Source organism: Gossypium raimondii, chromosome 8 (assembly GCF_025698545.1).
Source record: "Gossypium raimondii isolate GPD5lz chromosome 8, ASM2569854v1, whole genome shotgun sequence".
NCBI lineage: Eukaryota > Viridiplantae > Streptophyta > Magnoliopsida > Malvales > Malvaceae > Gossypium > Gossypium raimondii.
The window spans coordinates 53734736-53758717 of record NC_068572.1 but is presented as its reverse complement, the minus strand read 5'-3'; the positions used below and the strand labels follow the sequence as shown (position 1 = coordinate 53758717).

The following is a 23982-nucleotide window of genomic DNA, read 5'->3' as shown; positions in this document are numbered from 1 at the left end:
CCTATGGTATGCCAACTATATCCAACTCAGTCCGACTAGTTAATAGGGTATTTCAATTTCACAATCCAATTTTCACCTTTATTTCAAGAATTCATTTTCAATATCAATTATACTTTTTCATTCACCAATCAAAACACAATTCAATACCAACACATACTTTTCAAATTCACATTTCAATTAAATTTTACTTTTCCATTTTCAAGTCAATATTCATTTCAATTCCACACATATATCCATTATTCAATTGAATTTCTGTCTACTTAATAATAATACTTACCTTATATTTCACTTACCTTGTTATTTGCTTACCATACACATAATTTAAATTTAACATTAAAATAATAAATAATTTGAATTATAGTAATACAAACCCGAATTTCACAGTTACTCCTCGACGACCTTCTCCTTCCCTTTTTGTGTCGATACCTCGAATTTTTTATTAGCTACGAAAATTAAATAATTAAATTATTAATTACAGCACAAGTTTTACAATAATAATAAATTTTCTATCTAATTTTATACTTTAATTCCAATTTAATCCTAACTAGATTTATCTACTTTTCTAATTTAATTCACACTCTATTTCTATTCAAATTTTATCTAAACTCAAATTTAACTACTAAAATTTCAGCATATTTCACTAATTTCGAATTTTCCTCAATTTAGTCCATACAACATAAAACTTATAGCTTACTTCACAATTTAATCCTTTTATCAATTCTAACTAGAAATTCTATCATTTAAATCCCTAATTCATTTTTTGTTCAACATGAATCATATTAAAAATCTAAGAACTTACAAATTTGAGCTTAAATTCAACAAAACTTTGTTCTAAGACTTCTAAAACATCAAAATTAAAAGAAAAGGACTTGATTGACTTACCAAATTAAAGCTTAAATCCTTAAACCCTAGTTTTTCCTTTTTCTTTTCTTTCTTTCTTTTCCTTCCCTGTTTCTAATGGTCTCTGTTTCTTTTCTTCTTTTGTTTCTTTTATTATTTTATTTTATTTCTTTTATGTATTAGTTAATAATAATAATAACAATATATAATAATAATATAATAATATTTAATTCACAAATATCTTTTACTTAAATTATAAGAAAATATTTTATTTTATTACAAGTGTGTTTTATATATTTTATACATGTATTATTTTTATTACCATACAATTGTCTATATCTTATTTATTTCCTATAATATAATATCTTAACTTTAATTAATATAATTTATAATATTTTAATTAAATAATAATTTTATAATATAAATCAAGAAAAATCTAAGATTTTTCCATGTTTTGCCGCCTAATCTTAAGCCATTGGTTTATTTACGTATTTGGTCCCTATTTCTTCCTTCTAATCTACAATTAAACTTTCTCTTCTTACTAATTACTCTAAATTAAGATAAATTTACTTAATTAAAACATAATTAGACACACCACTAGACTCATAAATATTTCTAATAATTATCTACAAGTTCAATTTTCTAAAACGGAGGCCCGATACTACTCTTTTTCAATGCTCGTAAATTTTGGTTCATTACAGTCCCAACCCATGCAATGCATTAAGACTTATTCAATATAATCTCATATAATGGCATTCGATATGCTAACACATGGAAAATCAATAGAAAATTCAGGTTTTCATGTACTCAATTTGACAATAATATAGGGCATGTCATCAATACGATGGCAAGTATATAGATACAAAGGTAACATATACTATTCATGATTCATGCAAATATTCATGAATATCACATTAAATCGACCAATTATGGATTCTAGCATATCTTATATCATCAGGGACCTATTTGCATAATTTAATTTACTAAAACTAGTTTAGAACTTATGTAGGGACTAATTTGATCAAAACATAAAGTTTTGCGTCAAAATTGTAAATCCTTGGTTCTAGGGGACACATGGCCATGTGATCGGACTGTGTGGGAAGCCTTGGGCCGTGTGGAAGGGGTACACAACCGTGTGGCTAGGCTGTGTGCCAATTCAAAAATTCACCCTACAAGGAGACACAGACATGTGGTAGGTTGTGTAAGGGGTTTTAGGCCGTGTGAGAAGCATAATCCTAGGGTTTCAGGGGTGGCATGGTTGTGTATGGGGTCATGTAGTCCACACTGGTTGCCCACATGCCTGTGCGGTAGGCCATGTGATTTAGGCCATGTGATTTCGCACGATGATCCTCACTTCTAAGTCTGGCTTGGGATACCTACAATGAGTCTTTCGATCGATAAATACACAAGAATTAATATCGACTTTCAAAATTTATCAAAATTATCAAGATTTTGAGGAAAATTCGTAAAAGATTCGAAATCGATTTGAAAGATTGTCAAGAACGATGTTATTCCAAAATTTTAGGGTTCTACGTAATTAGAACTAGAATGCTTACCAATCTTTGATGGAATTTCAAAGATTATCGATGGTAGATTCGATGATTGATAAAGAAATAGGTTCAAATGGGAATTGATCTTGATTTGGATTTTCAAGAAGTCAATTTTCAGCAAAAGATTGTAGAATTTTTTTATGAAAAGGAAAAAAAAGGAAATACAAGAAGATGAGGGTTTTAAAAGGGAAGAAAAAAATTCAATTTAGGGTTGAAAAGGAATTGCAATTAATGTATGATTAGGAAAAAATATTAAGTACTTAGGGTTTCAAATTTTGAGGGGTTGATTGGGCAAATAGCCCTTTTTTCCGTCCAAAATAAAGAAATGGGAAAGAGAGTAGCATGACTTGAACAAGGGAAAATGAAAGACCTTACCACTTAGGCTACTACCCAGTCTTAGTTTATTTCCACCACATTTAATATATGTAATAGATTGAGTTTGTTCCTTAGTTGTTGAAAAATAATAAAGAAAAAATAGAAAGAGTAGGGCTTGGACCTTGGTTTTCTAGGCAATATCTTAAGCTCTTAACCATTAAGATTAAGACTTATTTATTGATGATTCATTTCGTCTAACCCCTAAATTTTGGGGCGTTACAATAACGATTTTCTTAATCCCGCTTATGAAATTAAAAGAACTCCATCATCCATGTATCAAATGATAATCCATATATTCTATAATATTTTCTAAAATAGATAGAAAATGAATGTATGTAATTAAATTATCATTATTTTATAATTAGAAAATAATAAGAAAGTTAATAATTTTATAGTTTGTTTTATTTAAAATTATATTAATAAATGAAATTATTAAAATATTTTTAACAAAAAATTTAAAAATAAAAGAGTAATTTTTTAAAATACTAGCTTCTAATATCACATGTGTTGTATGTAATTTTATGCGTTTAATATTTAATCAATCTTTTAAAGTGTTGTATTTTAATTGAGATAATTAATATTTTTTATTTGAATTATTGAATGTAATTATAATATATTAAGTTATCAATTCAAATATTATAGTAGAAAATTTTCAAATTATAATTAAAGCATTTTTAACATATTCAACATACAATATTGTTTTACTTTATGTAATTAATGCAAAGTAATATTATTCAAAATAATAACTAATTGACTCTAATATAAATTAAGTGATCATTAAGATGCTTAAAATTCTATTTAAGTAATAACTCTACTTTATATTAATAAAATTAGCGCAATTTCTTTTTACAATAAAAATTTTCTAACTAATCATTGTATTTTAAATTATAACTATAATAATCACAATTTTTTCCTAGTTTATGCTTAGAGTTCTACTCAAGTTATGACTCTATTTTAAAATTAGCACAATTTTTAACTAAAATTTAGAATTTAGTATTTACACTTTAATTTAATATAATTTTGTTTTAGTCCTTCTATAATATCATTAGCTAGTCAATATAGTTTCTTTTTTTTAAGGTATCCTTCATGTACGCTTTACGGTCCATGAAAACTAATCCTTTTGGGGATCATGGCTACCACTCCCAACAATAGCATTTTCAATGTTTGAACTCAAATTCTTTCATTGGGATTGCAATGTGCCTTACCACTACAATCAACACTTGTTAATAGTTAAACTCTTAATTATTCCAGTTAAAATGCTCATGCTGAAATTTTTCTTAAAATACCCTTTCAAACTTATCATATCGAAATAGATTTTTTGTGTATTAGAAATGTGTTTTTAAGAAAAATTCACTTCAATTTTGCCAAAATAATTAAGAAAGTTAACTCTTTGAACTAACTAATGTCATTGTGAAAGTAGAAGATCAAATTATGTCAAAGTAAATCCTAAACATGAGAATAGTAGAGGATTAAACTTGTAATTTAAAACTTATTTTATAATGACCGAGCACCTTAGGGAATTCCTTTCATATACAGTTAGAAGGAATTCTTCATTAATTAGATTATTGGAACAATTACAATTTATTAAATTATTCTTTTATGATACTAAATTACTTTTTTTTAAATATAAATATATTAATGGATTGTTATAAGCAACTAAAATTTTGTATTAAAATGAAAATAAATTTAGGTAATGAATATTTCTTGACTCTCATTTATAGCCTTATGAATCAATGTTGAATGATAAATAACAGTCGGCAATATATTAAATCCATAAAAAAAGATTGAATAGTATCAAGTATTTAATTTTTATTATACTAAATATATAATAGGGATGAGTGTGTTATCTATAGCTTGGTTTCAGTTAGATTTTGGGTCTAATCACTTTATTATGAATATATTTGTGGTTTAATTTCTATATTTTTATTTGGTATAATTTGTGTTGGTTATAGAGTGTTTTCAATCATTTTATGGTTTTGATCCTTTAGTATGTATAAATTTTGAGATTTAGTTCCTATTTTTTTTGAACAAAATCAGCATAATGTCAAACTTAGCCCTTAACGTTTACTTTTTTTTTGTCAATTTAACCCTTAATTCCTCTTTTAATTAAATTTAGCCATTAAACTTTCGAAAGAGTTCAATCACTTGTTTTTAACGAAATGTAAACTAGATCATTATTTTTAATAATGTGTTGCAACTTGCATGGCAACCCATGTGTACTATTTGTCTTCTATGTCACATCAATAAATAATTTAAAAATTATAAAAAATCAAAAGAAAATTATAAAAAACTTCATAAAATTTTTAAATACACGTGGATTGTTATACAGTGCCATATTTAAAAGTTTAACATTTTAGTTAGTATTTCCATTAAAATAATAATTTGTCTCTTTTGAATGGTTGATGGTAAAATTCGATTACTTTTAAAAGGTCAAGGGCTAAATTTAACTAATAATAATGGTCAAATTAACAAAAGATGTAAACGTTAAGGGCTAAATTTGGCACTATGTTGGCAAAATTTGGTCTTTATACTATTACAATGACATTAGTTAATTCAAATAATTAACACCCTTGACTATTTCGATTAAAATGTTAATGTGGATTCAAACTCATCTTAGTAAAATAATTCTTTTTGTTGAAATAATATTCTTAATAAAAATTGGTGTTTGGATTTTAATTGAAATAGTTAACAATTGTGATTATTTAGATTACTAATGAATTATAAAATTGAAATATATAGATTAAATTTAAAATGTCAACATAGCATAAGGACCAAAACTGAAATTTACCATTGTATTATAACTATAGTAATATAGATAATCAAAATTAAACTTCTGAAATACCTAAAATCATTAACCCTCTACACTCATTTTCCATTGAGTCGTTAAAATTATTCAACATGTTATATGTTATCAGGTTTAATTATCAACTTAATCCTTATACTTTATAAAAATTGAGAAGTTAATTTATTGAAATTTGGTCATAATAATTTACAAAACTAAAAATTACTTTAACTAGATGACATTGTTAAACTTTACCACTAAATTGTTTACCTAAAATCAATAATGTAGTAATTTGTATACAATAAATTAACAAAAATCAGCGATTCAACATTTATATGCAACAAATTAACTAATATCAACTATTCAAGTTCATGTGCTTACTAATAATTGGTCTAACCTCGGTTTTCAACTAAGTATGAGGATCAAATTCGATGAGCTAACTTCTTGGTTTTCGTAAATTAGAGGGATGAAATTTGTAATTGAATTTAACAATTAGATCCACTTTAGTACACGTATTTTTCTTGATCCACTTTGCCACTCAAACTTAATAACTGTCTATTCTAGTTCTTAAACTTGAAAATATAAAAGTTTGACGATGTGGCACAATCTTTAAGTGTCACATCTAGTGTTTTAATAATTGATTGGTTGAGATGGCCAAATAATAATTAAATAAATAATTAAAATTTTATAAAAATCTAAAAAAATAAAAAAATTTGTTAAACTGATTCAACTTGTTCAGATGTCGATTTTTGTCCTAGTTTTTTTTTTTTACAAATTTTTCAAGTAGTTTTTGATTCAATCGATTCAATCCCTTTGTTCAGGCTGTTATATCGATTGATTGTTGACCCAACCAATCCAACCGACAGATCTAATATTGATCTAGTAACACTAGTCACATCATCAAATTTTGATAGAATCCGAGTTCATGAACCAAAATGGATCTAGTGACTAAGTTCAACTACCAAAATGGACCAAAAAAGTATAAGTATCAAAGTCAATCTAGTTGTCAAGTTCAGGGGTCAAATTTTATATTATCCCTTTAAAAAATTATATCGGGAATGAATCTAGACAAACAATTTTTTAATTTTATTATGGATATGAAATTTCAAATATTTTTTTTATTTTTATTTCTATTTATAATATTTGTCCAAGTTTATTTTGAACTTGAAATTTAAAATATAATATTTTTAAATTTTACAAATTTTTTATTTTTGCTCACGTGGTGATATCATGTCAACAATTGTTACTAACATAGACCACCTCCTTAGCATCATGGCTAGCTCAATGATCGTTAACAGTCATGTAAGGAAACTAATGGCCGATGACGGAAATAATTGGTCAAGAGGCCTAATTGATGAAAAATTTACAGTGCGTTTGGTTCGCTGTAATGGAATAGAGGCGTAATGGAATAGAGGCGTAATAGGTAATTCTTTTGTTTGGTTGAATGTAATGGAATAGAGGCGTAATGGTATTCTTGTGTTTGGTTGAATGGAATAGAGGTGTAATAGCATAAGGAAAAAAGTTAAAATGACTAGAATACCCTTAGCAGAATTTTTTTAAAGTAGATGATTATTGTTATTGTTATTAAATTTTAATAAGATTATTAATATAAATAATAAATAATTTAATCATATTTTAACATAATTGTTATAAAATATAATTTAATAAAATATATAATTTAATAAAATTGTTAATAAATATTCTTATATAAATTTACTAATAAAATCATAATATATAATACTAAAATATAATTTAAAATAATTATTATTAAATATAATTTAATAATAATAAATAATTAAATAAAATTCTTATTCTTATATGAATTTACTAAAATCATAATATATAATACTATAAAATATAATTTAAATAATTATTATTAAATATAATTTATAATATACTTTATTATTATTAAACGCAATACATATTTAATGTGCTAAAATATCATTTGTGGAACAAATAAGTTAATTATTCTACAATAAAAAATATTAGCAGTAATAAATAACTTTAGAATTGTATTTTGCATAAACATAATAACAATGAATATTAACAAAAGGTTAAATGAGATTCATGAAATTCTATGTCACAATCCAAATGTTATACGCTTTTGCCACATCAAAAGTTATATGACATACCATCCCAAATATTACAAATGAAAAAGTTACGAAAATGTCATCAACAAAACCATAAATTTTAATGGTTAGCAAGAAATCTTGACCCATTCCAACCGTACATCGAAGGTAAACTAAAGAAAACTACCATTTGAGTTGGATGATCCGGAATTTTAGTCAATGCTTGAAACCGTTCATCCACGTTAAACCTTCTATTTCACATAAGGTTGGATATAAATTTGCGCTTTTTCTTGGATGTGCTGGTGAACTACCACATCGGAGGCAATACTCCTACTAATTTGTTCGCCAATGGCCCGCATGTTTTCAGCCAATAAAGTGGCAGCATCAGTAACTGAAGAAGAAAAATGACCAGTTGCATCAGAATTCTTTTTTTTCCTCTTTGAAGATGAGGAACCCCCTTGGTTTTTGTCTGTTTGCGGCTCCGTGGCAGAAACATCCATGTCATCCAAAGAGACATTAGCATCGCAATCATAGTATTCGTTTCTGTCTTCATTAATATCTGCAGAAGGTACATCCTCAGCATTTATTTCTTCAAGAACGTCAGCGGCTGTTTGAGCGTCTTTCCCAGTCGCTCGATCTTTTGCGTATATGGCAGTAAGTTGGTCGTAGTAGGGGAAACTACGATGTCTGAACTGACCGGCTTCTTTATGACTCTATAAAAACGAGGAAATCATATTAGTTATAAGTTTGGTAAGAATAGGATAATCAAGAGTTGAACTCATTCTTACCTTTAAATAAGAGTCCCAAACCGCATCTTCAGCAACAACGACCTGCCTATGGTCGTCCCAACCAAAACCGCTATTGTTTTGGCCATTAAGCATGTCATACACTATTGACCAATCTCTTTTCAGTAACCTAATCCTTGACTCGATATTAGGTCTTGCCTTCAACATCGCATTGGGTAAAGCCTTCTAACATTTTTCTAACTCGTTTAAGTAACGGCTTTGAACCCAGATCGTCGTTAAATGTCCCAACATTGTGCAAGTCCACCATGCAGAAACCAAGTCTTGCATCTTCTTCGGAACCCATTTCCTTTTGGATCCTCGAGATGATTGGGAAGGAACATTTGATTCAAACACCGACATAATTATCTTAAGAAAAAAACAAATTAAAATTAAGTTTAATATCATGAATCAAAAGGTGAACACTTTATAAAATTAAAATTGAGTTCAATATCATGAATAAAAACTCAACATCTGTATAAAATTATAATACATGATGAATGAAAAGAAATCAAATTATATTTCAACAAGTTTGGTACAATACAAAAACTCAAAACACCACCAAAGTTTCACAAACTAGATACATAAAATAACATAAACAAATGAACTCAAACTAATTTTCTCCCTAAACCTAACTAGTTTCTAGATGCTTGCCATTCATCGAACATTTGGTTGGCTAGCTCCATCCTCCAAGTAGCCCAAGCATCCGATGGATGAATATTGACGATATTCGGTTCATCGTCATCTACCACATTAGTAGGTAATCCTTCTCCTATCTCCGCTTCAATAGGATCAATACTCATATGGGTTCGAATAAAATTATGGAGCAAACAACATGCAATAATTATCCTATTGTGCACCCTCACAGGATAGAATGATGGACTCTAAGTATTCCCCATCTCATTTTAATAACCCAAAGCATCTTTCAATAACATTACGTTGAGGCATGTTTCATATTAAAAATTCTTATGAGTACTTGGTCGATAACCCCGACGCCAATCATTCAAATGATAACGTTGTCCTCTAAAAGGTGCAAGAAATCCTCACAATTTGTGTATCCAAGCATCAACTAGATAATAACAACCTATAAAAAATTCTTAATTATTAATTCCCAAGAAAGTTTAATCTTAATGAATAATTCAAAGTCCTCTAACTATCCACTTTACCGTGAGGAACTTTTAGTCCATGCCTCCTACTAATGGCATCTCAAGAACTCGTCCATCAACAATGTAACCTTCCCAACCGGAAGAACATAAACAAATTGCATTTCGTGTACAAACACCTAGCATATTTGTTGCTATGTCACCTTTTCGCGTTCGATATCTAGGTTTATCAACTGCTGGAACCCTAATCTTTATGTGGGTTCCATCAAGAGCACCTAAGCAATTCTATATCACATGTTATAAAACCTTAAGTTAGGATACTAAATTTAAATCTAAATAAACTAAATTATGTACAAGCTATATATAAAACTTATTCCAATACCTTAAACCATTTCCACCTTGTGTCTCAAGAATCATCTGTAATTGGCTCGCTTTTTAAATAACACATCTTGTAGCGTGTATGACAAGATTTAAAACACTATGAAATGATCTCGCTAACAGTTTCCGGACCTATTGAAGTGATGCTTGATAACTCGATTTTTAAGGTGATGGGAAATTATATGTAAAAACATTGCAACTTGCTCATCAACAAGCATGTGCCTTGACGACTTCAATCCCCCTAACGTTTGTAACATCTCACATAGTTTGAAAAAGGCAAATCTATTCATCCTAACTTGTGAAATATGGTCTCGTCACTAGCATGTACAAGCCTTTTCACATAATCCGTTGTGCATAAAAATCTAAAATATAGGACCTAATCCTTGGTCTATAAGTATGAAGGCTATCGATGGCACCTAATGTAAGTATAAACCAATGACAATGTTACAAATTTCCAACCATATTGTCACCGCAATTCCAATTCTTTTACGCCTCACGGTTTGTGCAATTAAAGGCGATTGAGACATTATCGCAAGATATTAATGTGTTCCATATTGTCAAATTTATTTAAAAGGGTCACATTTCTCCAATCATAATTTCAATAACGATAAACTAAAATTAAATAATTTAATTGCCAAAGAACTTACAGTGATTGCGTGAAAAGAAGACGCTCAACTGTGGGTGGAGGAAGCAATCAAACAAGCCGCTTCAATAGAAAGCAATATCACACTATCAAAGAAAAATGAACAATACTAGTTTAGAATCTTAACCGTATTTTTGACAACAATGTTACAAATTTAATATTAACAAACCACATTTTCTTTAAAGAATTTTTAGAAGCAACGTCAATCATAATAATAATGAATATTTGTTTTCTTTCAATCATAATTTTAGAAGCATTTTCAAGCATTCAACCCTTCATTTAATTACGATTTTAACGGATTCACCTTTAAGTTGGTAATAGTTTAAAATTATGGATTAATTAACGTAATTAGATTTTCGAAAAAGTTATAATTTAAGTTATAAATTTTGTTTAGTATATTAATTAAAACTACATAGTGAATATAATTAGATTATTTGATAAGATAATATAATCTTAAATGAAATATAATAAAGAAATGGAATTTACTCTCTATTAAATACCTATAAAAATTATCCAAAATAAAAAAATTCTTTCATTTAACACATAGAACTTAATTAATGAAATATCTTATTTCAAAGATATAGACGAGAAACATGCAGGTATGTCCAATGATATGATGTTAACTCAAATATATGTCATTGTTGTGAAATATTGAGAGTTGAGAAAAGATTTTCCAATGAGAGTATATAAATGGGAATCATATTGGACCTTCTGAACCAACGGCCATGTTTTCGACACGAGAGATTGAGAATTGTTTCAAATGTAGATTACTCGAAAACCAAAACTCTATTACCACATTTGGGTGTTGGATAAATAAATACGAATAAAAATAAATAATAATTTATATTATAATTAAATTAATTTTAAAATTTATAAATAATTAGAAATTATTTATTTGTATTAATTCTATAAAAAGATTATTTCATTTTACTTGATATAAATAATAATACTTTTATACTAATTTAAATTTTTTAGTAAATAATTTATTAAAGTATATTCATTTCAGAAAATTCTTTTTATTTTTAATAATTTCCTAAAAACAATTCAATAATTTAAGTTATAAATTTTTATGGAATATAAAAGCTTGTTGACCTTACTTAATTAAGCAAATATAGAATCTTATTTTTAATAAGGAAATTATTGCAAATAAATGTTATCATTTGTTTATATTTATGTATAAATAGGTAACACAAGAAGAAGAAGAAGAGGAGTTTTTATTATTAAGAAAGGAAGTTACGCGGCAAACCTCTCATTAAAAGAAATACATCACTTTTTTCACAAAACATTACTATGGAGTAAACCATAAAAAAAACAGTCCAATTTACTGGAATTGCAACTATAAAATACCTCTTGAAATGCAACTAGAGATTCAGCTTGCCAACGATTTATGTCTCGAGCAAATCGGTAGGTAACAGTCCAATACCTACAAAGGAATCACAGTCAATCAGCCAATCCACCTAGTAACAGACAGCCGCATTTTAAGCAAAAGAACGAGCCAAAGCACGAGCAAAAGAAAATAAATAACAAATAACAAGGGCATAAGCATGCAATTCATTCAACAATATGAGGTCCAATTTTTACATGGAACGAATTTTAAGTACAGTTTTACAACTAAATAGAAATTGATGAAGGTAATACATGGATTTCATAACATAGACAACGCCAAAGCACATTGATATATACCAAGCCACAAGCAGAATAAAATAATTAAGAAAGGAAGTTCGAGTGAGTTTGAGAGAATAAATGGACTCCATTTTCTTTTCATATGACTCCTGCCGAAACCACGCTAGCAATAATTATTTGAAGGAAGATCTTCCTACATTTTAAGGATGTTATTAATTATTATCTCACATCGGTATTGGATTGAATCAACTATTACTATAGTATGGCATTTAAAACTATATATGCTAGTCTGTCTCAATTGTAGTCTGTAATTCATATTAGTAAATTCATAGTTAACAAGAAGGAAAGAAATGTTAGAAGCTCTGAACATTCGTTGTCACCATTCTGCACCAAAATAACCACACTAAAGCAGCTTAAACTGCAATCATCAAAATGGCATGTAAATATTTGTTCAGTATTACTGAAGTAGAACTAAAGAATCACATGCAGTAAATACACTTTAATTATATTCATAATTAGAGAGCAGAAAATAGCCTAATCAAAGCTAATAATTTAAGCAGTGGTCATTTGCTGCACTAAAGGACAAGTTATTTTTGTCTCACTTCAAATTAAAATGCAAATAGACCATGAAAGGAAGAAGATTCCTATAACATTTCAAACCACCGAAGACCTATAACCAAAATATACTATACCCTCTAAGTTTAGAAATCAAGTATGCCGAGAATATTTATCATCAACTACATGCACATATACATAGACATAAGGAAGCAAAGAATCCAATTGTTGCATCTAAAACTAAAAAGAACAATCTAATCATCTTCTTATGAAAGAATTAAGTTCACCTATAGAAACCACACAAACCTGAGCAGTTTATTAACTTTCTCGAAAAAAACTGCTCATTAACTTTCTCGAAACCAAATGGAAAATAACTAAATTTTAAGGATAAAAAATCTATTTAAAAAAAGGTCAAATTTTATTTAAAATAAAGGAAATATTTCCACTTTGACAAGCATGGAGTTGGAAATTAGTAAACATACATTTCTCATTGTTTTTTCCTCCGTTTTCTTTGAAAACAAACAGAAAACACTGAAAAGAAAGCTAGAATTCAAGCATAACACAAGAAACCTTTGATGCCAATTGAGCTTTTAAAAGTGAATCATGATACTGCAGCAATTGAGCTTTCCAAATAGAAACTCAATGCTCCAATAGCAGACAAAGAAAAAGCAAACATACCTCTCATTCTTGCCAAATGAAAATCGTGCACCAAAATAGAAAGCAACTTGGTTGACATTGCCAGTGAGATTGACATAGTTCATAAGATAAATGAAACTAAAGACCCATACACAATTTGGTTGAGATCATACAACTATTCGATAGCATTACAACTCCATAGTGCACTGGAGTTACTAAGGGCCAATTAATGTACCAAAAATACAATCCCATTGCGTAAAACCGCTAATAACAATGCATTCAGCTAAGGGTACGCATGAGTATAATCAAGATGCAAATCACATGAGAAAAAAAACAGAATGATAATCCTTCAATCAAAATGTTCAACAAAGCCCTCAGATCTCATAGCTATATCCGTGTCAATAAGAAGATAAATATAATTATAGATAGAAAGAATAGAGAAAGAAAACAGGGAAAGAGGAGAGAGTTATCGATAGGAACCAGAAATGATAAAGAAACAGATGGTGAGGAAGAGGAAGAGGAGAAAGAATTGAAAAACAGATGATGATAGTAAATGCTCTAAAGCGAAAATTGGGCAAAATCCAGTAAACCAAATTAGTTCTAAAAATAAAAAACATTCGGCCAGTGGGAATAATCGGTGGGAATAAACAAATAAAAAAGAAAATCATGAGGAAGAAAATAAAAATCCGAGATGAAAAAAAGAGAAGAACAACTTACCGAAACAGTTGGGCTGGAGATCTGAGACGATGGAGTGAAACGGGAGCGGCGATTTCGGGAGGGACGGAGAGGGAGAGGGTGGAGGTGATTTTGCGAAAGCTTACATTGATGTTGGTCGATTTCAATGATTTGGAGAGAGGAGAGGGAGAGGTGCAGTCGATTTTGGCGAGGGTAAAACAGAGAAGGTTTTCGGGAATGCGTCCGTAATAGGCTAATCAGCGTTTTTGGAAGGGAATGCAAATCGGCCAGGAAGCGGAGAATATTGCGTTTACATCCGTAACCGCATAAGCCCGTAATAGGGCTTTACAGTGAACCAAACGCAGGAATGGGTGGGACGCGCGTAATAGAGGCGTAATCGCATACCCAACACGGTGAACCAAACAAGCAGTTAATTAATTATTTTTTAAATTAAAGAATTGTCGAACCCTTTAACCTTTATTTTTTGTATTCCCCATCTCAATAAAATTGTTACATATTGAGTTTTACTGGTAAGATTTTTTCTAACTTTGACATTTTATTTTTAAAAATTAATTATGGATAAAAACTGAAAAAAAATAAATTATGAGTAAAATAATTTTAAAATATATTTTTTTTAAATTTAATTAATTAAAAAAATAAGATGGGATGGAAGAATATAAAAAGAAAAAAAAAAAGCGGGAGACGGTAATAAGTTTGAAGTAAATATAAAAAATAATAAAATATGAGAAATGTGGTCAGATTCAGACAAGAGTCTTGCAAGCGAATCCATCACCAGCACTCTCCAACCTGCTTTCACGAGGATATCTAATCTAAACTAATATTACTTTTATGTTTTTTATTTTATTCCCTCCATTACCCTTCCTTCCCATCCAACGCTTCCTATTTCTCCATTTTCTCAAATCTAATTATTCACCGTCCGATCAGATCACCTCAACGAACATATCTTCCTCAACATTCCCTTCCCTCCTTCAGATCTAACCAGCTAAGTAACACAGAGGGAAAGAAAAAATCATTCTTTCTCATTTTTGAGACTTCGGCTCAAAGCTACCATCTTTACTGTCACTCCCGAAGGACTCAAATGGTAGAGGCGCAAACATGGACTACAAGGAGGATGAGCAACCCAAGATTGGAATCAACCGCCACTGCCGACCACCAACTTTTGGACATCCCGGCAACACCAACAGCTGAGGTGAGAAACGGCATCTACAGCGTTGGATCACATCTCTCTCCTAATCTCTTAACGGCACTGATCATTGCTTCATGGTTCATGTCCAACATTGGGGTCCTTTTACTCAACAAGTATCTCCTCAGCTTTTATGGCTACCGTTATCCAATCTTTCTCACCATGCTCCACATGATCTCATGTGCTTGTTACAGTTACGTAGCCATAAACTTTCTTGAAATAGTTCCAAGGCAACATATTTTGTCGAGGAAGCAGTTTTTCAAAATATTTGCTTTGAGTGCCATTTTTTGTTTCTCCGTCGTGTGTGGGAACACTTCTTTAAGGTACATTCCAGTGTCGTTTAACCAAGCTATTGGCGCCACGACCCCTTTTTTCACTGCAATTTTCGCTTTCTTAATCACTTGCAAGAAGGAATCTGCTGAGGTTTATTGTGCACTTTTGCCTGTGGTTTTTGGGATTGTGTTGGCTAGTAACAGTGAGCCTTTGTTTAACCTGTTTGGGTTCTTGGTTTGTGTTGGTTCTACTGCTGGTCGTGCTTTAAAGTCTGTAGTTCAAGGGATCTTGTTAACTAGTGAAGCTGAGAAGCTACATTCCATGAACTTGCTGCTGTATATGGCTCCTATGGCAGCAATGATTTTGTTACCGTTTACTCTATATATTGAAGGAAATGTTGCAAGAATCACACTTGAGAAAGCCAAGACTGATTCTTTCATTGTTTTCTTGTTGGTTGGGAATGCTACGGTGGCTTATTTGGTGAACTTAACAAATTTTTTGGTTACCAAACATACGAGTGCCCTTACTTTGCAGGTTTTGGGCAATGCCAAAGCCGCGTTAGCAGCGTTCGTGTCGGTTATGATCTTCAAGAATCCGGTGACCGTGATGGGGATGGCTGGATTCGCTGTTACAATAATGGGAGTTGTGCTTTACAGCGAAGCAAAGAAAAGATCTAAGGTCACTACACACTGACAATAAGGTCACAAACATGGGTGCGACTCCTTTTTTATTCTTCATTATAATTTCTTGCTTTTGATTAGATTTAATGGAAGGAAAAAATGAAATTTGTGATTGGAATTGTATAGGAAGAATTGAGAAAAAAAAAGGGAAAAAAGGGTTAGATGCTCTTTTTTTTCTTTTGTTATTGGGGGTGGTTTAAGAGAATAAAATTCTCTTTTTCACTTTTTCCCCTGTTTGTAATCTTATAGTATGCTTTTGCTACATTGATATGGACAGATAAAATTAAAAAAAAAAAAAAACCTCTATTCAAACATTTGTGATATTTGGGAGAAAAAGTTCTCCTACTTCTTTATGTTGGATTATTATTGACTTCAATCTTCTGTTCATGCCATACTCATTTGCTTAGCAGCTTAAATCTATGCATGATTCACATTCTTCAGCCTTATATCTGAGTTTGTATGAACTTTCATCTTTGTAGATTGTGATTTATAATCTGTGTTTCTCCATCCAATCATAATTGATCAATTCTTCACATTTATTTCTTACCATGGTGGCCATTTTCTGTATGAAATATATCATCTTGAAAAAGCAAAGGGGTTAACTTCAATTCATTGATAGGGACAATGGTTCAGCCCCTAATTGTTAGTCAGTTTTGGGGTAATTGACCAATGATGCTTGTTACTCATATAAAATAAAAAAGCTGATGAACTTTAGAATCTTTTTAAGGACTATTGCAATGCAGAGTTAAAAGCTGGTCAGATTCCATATTTCAATTCCAGGAAACTAACTGCGCCTGATGTTGAAATACCAAGTTTTGTATGTCTAAAAGTTGGCAATGTAACATATTGTTGATTAGAGAATTTTAGCTTTTATTTCATCACTATGACGAATGATTTTCAACGGCAAATCAATGTCGATCCATCATGGATTCTTGTCTTGCTAGGAAATTACGTGGAAATGGAACTGTTAATGTATGAACGGTTGAGAAGCCGACAATTATGTCAAATATGAACCACATTGCCTGTTCATATGCTTTAGCTCTATCCTGTTTAAACCATTAGGCATTGCTGGTTAGCCGCCCCAATGCTGGTTGCCACGTACATGTCTCTAGGCTCTAAGCTCTAGAGGAACCCACTTGGTATGGCTTGATTGGGAATTTACAATCACTAATCAGCAACTTGCATCAGTGTGGGACATATAATTAGGGTAGGTTCAAAATTTTTGTGGTGGTTGGAATATCATTCTCTTAGTGGCTGGCTTTAAAAAATTTTCATTGAGTTAGTTGAAGGGTAAGATTTACAATGATGAGTTGTAGGATACACGGCTTGTCTTTGTCGAGTTAGCTGCGTATTAAGGTGTTATATCTCTCCATTAAGAAGACATGTGTCAGTATAAGAGGCATAGTTGACTCTATATTGATCTCTTAGCCATCCATCTTACTTCAAACGTAATCTACCAACGTTTAAATTAAGATTATACTCTTTAAGCTCGGATGATAGATTCTATTTGAAATCGGATGGTTGACTAAACTTAGGGAATCAATGTAGAGTCAATCTTATCTCTTATACTGACACGCGTCTTCTTAATATAGGGATATAAGATAACGATTTGGGGATAAGGCATTAGAGAGGAAGCAATTGCTAGCTTCTCATTTCCACTTTCAGAACTCTCAATCTACACCGAAAATTGAACCAAAATTTCATGCAACACATGGATTCCATAAAACGGTGTGGGCTCCTTTTTTATATATATACTGCTGTAGTGGAGCATGCAAATTTTTCCAACATGTTAACTAACGATCGCACTTTTCACGACTCTGAATCTGATGTTATGATGACGTTAGGTCCTTGACCTTTTGGCCCACATTCATTTTCACCTAAAAACCTATATGTATAGAGGTTTAGGAATTTAAATCAGAAGTGAAACAGGTAATATATTTTGTTTTTATTAATTGAATCAGTTGAACTCCTTGATAGGGGTGAGCAAAACTCGATTCGACTTGAAAAAATCGAAAAAAGTTTGAATTTCGAGTTAAACAAATCGAGTTATTCGAGTTAATCGAGTTAATAGAGTTATTCGAATCAACTCGATTTTTTTTTTTCGAATTTCGAGTTTGAATCTAGTTGAGTTTTCGAATTCGAATAACTCGAATAATTCGAATAATTCGAATATCAAACTATAATATTTTACATTTTTACCCTAAACTCCCAAACTTTTTTACTTTTCCCTCAAAACTTTTACTCCTTCCCACTTTCCTCCCAAAACTTTTACTCTCCTCCCCTCCCAACCCCCCAATCTAACCAAAATCCATTTCCAACCAAAATTTTACTCTTCCATTTACTTTTTCTCAAAATTTTACTCCCAAAAACCCTCAAAACCTTTTATTTTCCCCCAAAATTTTTACTCCCTCCCAATTTCCCCCTCAAACTTTTATTCTATTCCCATCCCACCTCCCATCTACCCCAAGCCCTCCCCCCTCCAATTTTTTTTTAATATTTTTCCTCCAAAATTTTACTCCCCCTATTTACTTTCCCTTAAACTTTTATTCTCCAAAACTTTTTATTTTTCCCCTAAACTTTTACTTCTCACCCTTTACCCTCAAATAAAAAATCAAAATTATCCAAAAAAATTCACTAAACATAAATAGTAATAAATTTATTTATATCTACTATTTATATTATTAAATTAAATTTCACATTTTATATTATTTATATTATTGAATTGTTTAGTCATATTGAATATTTATATTAAAATTGAATTATTAATTATATCATAAAATATTCGTGTTAAACTTTTATATTGGTATCAATTTCACATTTTATTTTTAAAATAACTTTTATTTAAAAAATCATATTTTTACATTTAATATATTTTTAATTCCAAAATACATAGTGACAAGAATCAAGATAATTGAAACAACTAAGCAAGCAAAAAAGCTAACCAATATATAAAAAATTAATAAATAAATTATGACGTGATGAAAGTTAATAAAAAATTTGATTAAGGTGGACAAATTTTATTATGATGGGTGACAGTGGTTACAAGGACCCAAAATTATTTTTTAAAATTTAACTCGAACAAATATATTCGATTCGATTCGATTCGATTCGAATTCCATCTCACTCGACTCGATTTGAGAAAACTTCAAATAAAGTTAGGATGATAAAATGAGATTCGAAAACTTGATTAACTCGAAAATTTTCGATTCGATCGAATGCTCACCCCTACTCCTTGATGCTTGTGGGTTTGTGAGAAACTTTAGAATAAAAAGGGAAAAATAAGACGAGAAATTTTCCATGTTTGGCCGGCTGAAGCTTGTTTGGTGACTGCCAAAAAACACCGAAACTTGCAGAATTTAAGCAGGCCTCTCTAGCACAGTGTTGCTGCTGCACATTGGACCAAAATTTTTAATGTTTTAGTCAGTAATTTTAGCATATAAAATTTTCTTTTTTTTTCTGTTAGGTTTAAACTTCAAAATTTTTTTTATCAAATGGGACGTTCAATTTGTAATAATTAGAGGTGAGCAAACGATTAGTCAATTAAATCGAAGTGAATTCAATGGATTTAATTGATTTAGATAAATTGAAAATTTAAGTTATGAAAAATTAAGTATTAAATTTTATTGTCAAATTTTGTAAGTGCTGAATTTATACTAAAAGCTTGTTTGATAAATTAATAAATATAAGTAATGAATATGATTATATTGTTTGATAAAAGTAAATATTAATTTTAAAATATTACTTCTTTTTAATTTTAATCTTATGAATATAATTTTTATATAATTTTTGAATAAAAGATGGATATGATAATTTCATTATTTCATTTAAAAAAGATAATTTTCTTAATTTTTTAATAAAATGAAATCATCTTAATAATTTCTACAGTAAATGATACCTATTTATTTCATCTAATAAATTTTTGTTGAAAATTTATATTAAGTAAAAATTGAAATAATTATCGAATACATTTAAAATATTAAGGGAACATGATAATTTATACTCATTTGGTACTATTTTTTTTAATGATACTTAAACTTGGAAACCGTAACTATACCTGTTATTTTTTAAATTAAGTTAAAACATGAAACTTTTTCGAAAAAGCCCTTTCATCTTCACCCAAAATTTTCAGCAACCGATTAACCTTGCAAAAAAAAATTGATTCAATCACCCAAATTACTATGGCTTTATGGGTAAAATAGTTTCTTTCAAGGGAAATAGCTAGTGGCGGAGCCACGTTGAGGCCCAGGGCCATGGCCCTCCAAAGTTTAATTTTTTTTAATTTAGTCCTTTGTAAATTTACATTATGGTCCTCCCAAAAATATAAGTAGGTCCCCCAGGTTTAAGATTTTTGCAATTTTTCCTTTGTATATATATTATAGCCCTCCTAAAAATATAAGTAGGTCCCTCCAATTTTTTATAGGATTAAAATAATATTAAAATTTTATTCTTAATAAAACAAAGAGAAAATCTTCTTAAAGAAGCAAAATTACTCATGAAGACTTTTGAATAATATTTTTGTTAAATAATAATAAATTAATATTTATTTAATAGTTTATTTAACATAATAATATTTTATAAGTAATATAATAATATATATATATATATATAAAAAGAAAAGAAAAGATGAAGAGACTTTTATCATCTTTCTTCCTCATATTGGTGCTTAGCAAGAAAAGAAGAAAAATTATCATTTTCCTTCAAATTTGAAGTATAAGGTATGTTTTTCTTCAAACTTTTCATAGATTTTGAATATTTGTAACTTGTTTTACATATATGTGCCAATAGTTTTTTGTTTTATCAAGTATATTAAAAGTTGCCATTAAAGGATATTGATGGAACTTGGAAACTTATAAAATTAAGTGAAATGTGTATATTTTTGGATAAAAATGATTAGAAGATGGTTACTAACTTGTTAGAAGTGTAAAAATGAAACAAAATAGATAGATAATGTTATAGTAAGTTTTGGCCAAAATGATGGGGAGGAAGAAAACCTTGGTCACTTTGTTTAAAAACATGTCAAAATGATAGTTTGTGAAGCGGTCAGCATTCCTATGAAAACAGAATAAAAAATAGTTAACTCAATCAAATGACAGCTGTTCCGTCTTAATTATTTAATTATTGGAATACTGTTTCTTTTGAATATATTTTATATGTTTAAATCAATTGTCATGTTAGAATACTGTTTCTTTTGAATCGATTGTTTATATGTTTAAATCGACTGTTACATAACATTTCTAATTTTAACTTGGCCCCTCAAGAGTAATATCCTGGCCCCACCACTGGAAATAGCTATGGATTCTGTGGTGGGGTTGATTGATTTTATAGAGGTGATATGGGGAAGATGAGGAAGAAGAAGCAAATAAAAGAGAGAGTATGGTGGGTTTAAGATACTTTATAATTTAAACTAAACTAAATATATTTACTAATTTTACAACCAATTTATTAAATATAAAACATGACAGGTGGGGGCTGTTTATTAGTGGAATTGAAAAATCTAATGAAAAATTAAGACTATTTTGAAATTTAGATATCAAATAGATTAAAAGAAAATGTGAAGTAGGTTACCTTTATATATATTTTAAATTGGTGAACTTGTATTAGGTTAAAGATGATATCAAGATTTGACAAATTCAGAAAGGATGTGATTTGAAAGAGAATAATATATCGACTTCATTATATTCAAGGATGTGATTGTTCCAAAACCATTGCCACAACAATAGCAAATTCAAGAATTGAACACTCAAAACCAGTACAATATTTTATCTTAAAATTGACCTGGAACAAAAATTGCAACATTAAACAAGGAGCACACCGACGAAGCTAACCATGAATGCGATCCATCCATAAAAGCTAAGCACAGCACTTCCTCTTGTAGAAGATGATGGCGTTTGTGAGCCTGGAATAGGACCAGGAGCAGCAAAAGGGGATCCCACTTCAGAAAGCACAGTTATATTAAGCTTCATGTTACGGGCTGCACAGTGCCTGGGTACACTACAAATGTACCATTTTCTTCCTGGTGTCAGCAGTGTAATCACATCATTTCCGGTGGTAAGTGGATCAGTGTTATTTACTGCTTCACATCGTTGGAACTCAACTCCACTGACTCTAACCACATTATGAACTCCTGGTGTATACCTGAAAACTGCACCAACAAAATTGTTTACTTTTCATCACCCTAAACAATTGCTTAATGTACATTTATATATATCGGAACGTTAGTTTTACCAAGCTTATCACCAACTCGAAATTCCTTTCCAGCTGCCCAAGCTTGGTAATCAAAATCAAGGCTCCATCCTTTCTCATCACCAACCACAAACTCAGTGGCCAAACTCGATGGAATCGCAAAGACAGTAACAATAGCAATGATGAAAAAGATGTTGGAAGAGGCCATTGATGAGTTTAGTGTGCTTGTGGGAATTAATGCTTGCATTTAAAGAGTTCAAAGTGAAGACTATTTATAAGGTTAGTGTGATGCATATATGGTTAACTACAGCATATGTGATTCGGCTGAGGTCGGCAGTGGAACAACCAAATGGCAAGGAAACATATTGGAAGAGAAGTAGAAAACCTTTCAAGAATCAAATGAGGGTTTAGAATTTTTTTTTTTGGAGTAATTCATATAGGATATTTTTATGGAACAGTTCAAAATGGTGATGAAGTTTCATTTGACATAATGCACCAATGGCCTGCCATTTGTGTGAACATTTGAACCAAGATTTTGCCATGTTGTTGACCACCTCCATATTAGGTTTCCTTTTTAAAATTATATATTTCGATGGTTTAAAGGTGTCACTAGAAATTTTAATATTATTATACATCATCGGGCATCTTAAATCATCGTTTTCTTTGCATTGTATGATGACATCCCAAAAGCTTTTATGTAGAATACAATTTTCCATGTTGTTTTATTTGTTTCTTATCTCTATTCATTTAGTTTTTCTACCTTTCATATCTAAGCTATAACCTCTCCATTGGACTCAAAAGTTGAAACCAAACACTTCAAACATTAACCAATATCACAACAATGCAAATATTTAAACCTGTTTCATTTCTTTGCCAACACAAAAGAAAAAGAAGAAGCTTCCACCTACTGCAGTTTCCATAGCCAAGCCTCGCTTTGTTGTTTCAGCTTTTGAGAAAAGCCACTTGAACTTGCGACACCAGTGAGTGGATTTGTTCCAAAAATGATGTCTGGGTTGGTGAGAATTGCTTTAAAATGTGATATAGAGAAAGAAGTGGGTTTGCAACAGAACTTAGAATTTAGAAGAGATTGTTTCAATAACTTAGAACAAGGAAAGACGTGAGTCTGCAGTGGAGAGGAAAGAGACTCAATAAAGAAGAAAGAAATCCAACGGCGTGGAGTTGAATAAAAAACTAAATGGTGTAGATATGATCGTAATTCTCTTCATAATTACCGCAATATATATCTCAAACCATTACACATATCTTACATTTTTTAGATACACCTATTAAATGATGTTTATATAATATTGATTTAGTATTACCTTATAAAAGTCAAAATAAAAAGATAGGCACACACGCTCAAAGCTTGAGTCTTAGTTCAGTTTTAACGGATCAATTTTTCTCCTTACATATGACATGAGAAAAGTCATCCTCTTATAATCTCAACCCAATGTTTAATTAATTTACTCTTCCTAATTCCTTTTTTTTATTGATTAACAGAAGTACCAAACAACAATTCTAATTATAAAAACTTCATTTTTCTAATTAAATCACATAAAGTACCTCATATTAAACACCATTCATTTTTAAAAAAAAGCTTATCATTCCTACTGTCGAAACCGTTTTTTGAA

General features: G+C 30.0%; 3 protein-coding genes across 3 annotated transcripts; 1 reads left to right on the top strand and 2 right to left on the bottom strand.

Annotated features, from left to right (window-relative positions):
• Positions 1-7867: 7867 nt before the first annotated feature.
• On the bottom strand, positions 7868-8581 carry LOC105785435 (uncharacterized protein At2g29880-like). The gene is made up of 2 exons (XM_052634879.1): positions 8405-8581; positions 7868-8329 (listed from the first exon to the last, which is right to left on the bottom strand). Exons 1-2 carry the CDS (start codon positions 8567-8569, stop codon positions 7868-7870), a joined length of 627 nt encoding a protein of 208 aa, XP_052490839.1. The 5' UTR covers positions 8570-8581.
• Positions 8582-14796: 6215 nt separating this feature from the next.
• LOC105792138 (probable sugar phosphate/phosphate translocator At1g12500) lies at positions 14797-16482 on the top strand. The gene has a single exon (XM_012620555.2). The coding sequence runs from the start codon at positions 15111-15113 to the stop codon at positions 16179-16181; it is 1071 nt and encodes a 356-aa protein (XP_012476009.1). The 5' UTR covers positions 14797-15110; the 3' UTR covers positions 16182-16482.
• A 5481-nt stretch (positions 16483-21963) lies between these two features.
• LOC105793683 (blue copper protein 1a) lies at positions 21964-22760 on the bottom strand. Its single transcript, XM_012622532.2, has 2 exons — positions 22394-22760; positions 21964-22310 (listed from the first exon to the last, which is right to left on the bottom strand). Exons 1-2 carry the CDS (start codon positions 22596-22598, stop codon positions 21964-21966), a joined length of 552 nt encoding a protein of 183 aa, XP_012477986.1. The 5' UTR covers positions 22599-22760.
• Positions 22761-23982: the final 1222 nt, after the last annotated feature.

What these genes read in the sequence shown, in the direction of transcription:
- LOC105785435 (XM_052634879.1), bottom strand. Translation starts at nt 8,569, where the DNA reads ATGTTGAAGGCAAGACCTAATATCGAGTCAAGGATTAGGTTACTGAAA. An exon ending in TTTGGGACTCTTATTTAAAG is followed by an intron (nt 8,330 to 8,404) that starts GTAAGAATGAGT and finishes TCGTTTTTATAG; the next exon opens with AGTCATAAAGAAGCCGGTCA.
- LOC105792138 (XM_012620555.2), top strand. Translation starts at nt 15,111, where the DNA reads ATGGTAGAGGCGCAAACATGGACTACAAGGAGGATGAGCAACCCAAGA.
- LOC105793683 (XM_012622532.2), bottom strand. Translation starts at nt 22,598, where the DNA reads ATGCAAGCATTAATTCCCACAAGCACACTAAACTCATCAATGGCCTCT. An exon ending in TCGAGTTGGTGATAAGCTTG is followed by an intron (nt 22,311 to 22,393) that starts GTAAAACTAACG and finishes TTGTTGGTGCAG; the next exon opens with TTTTCAGGTATACACCAGGA.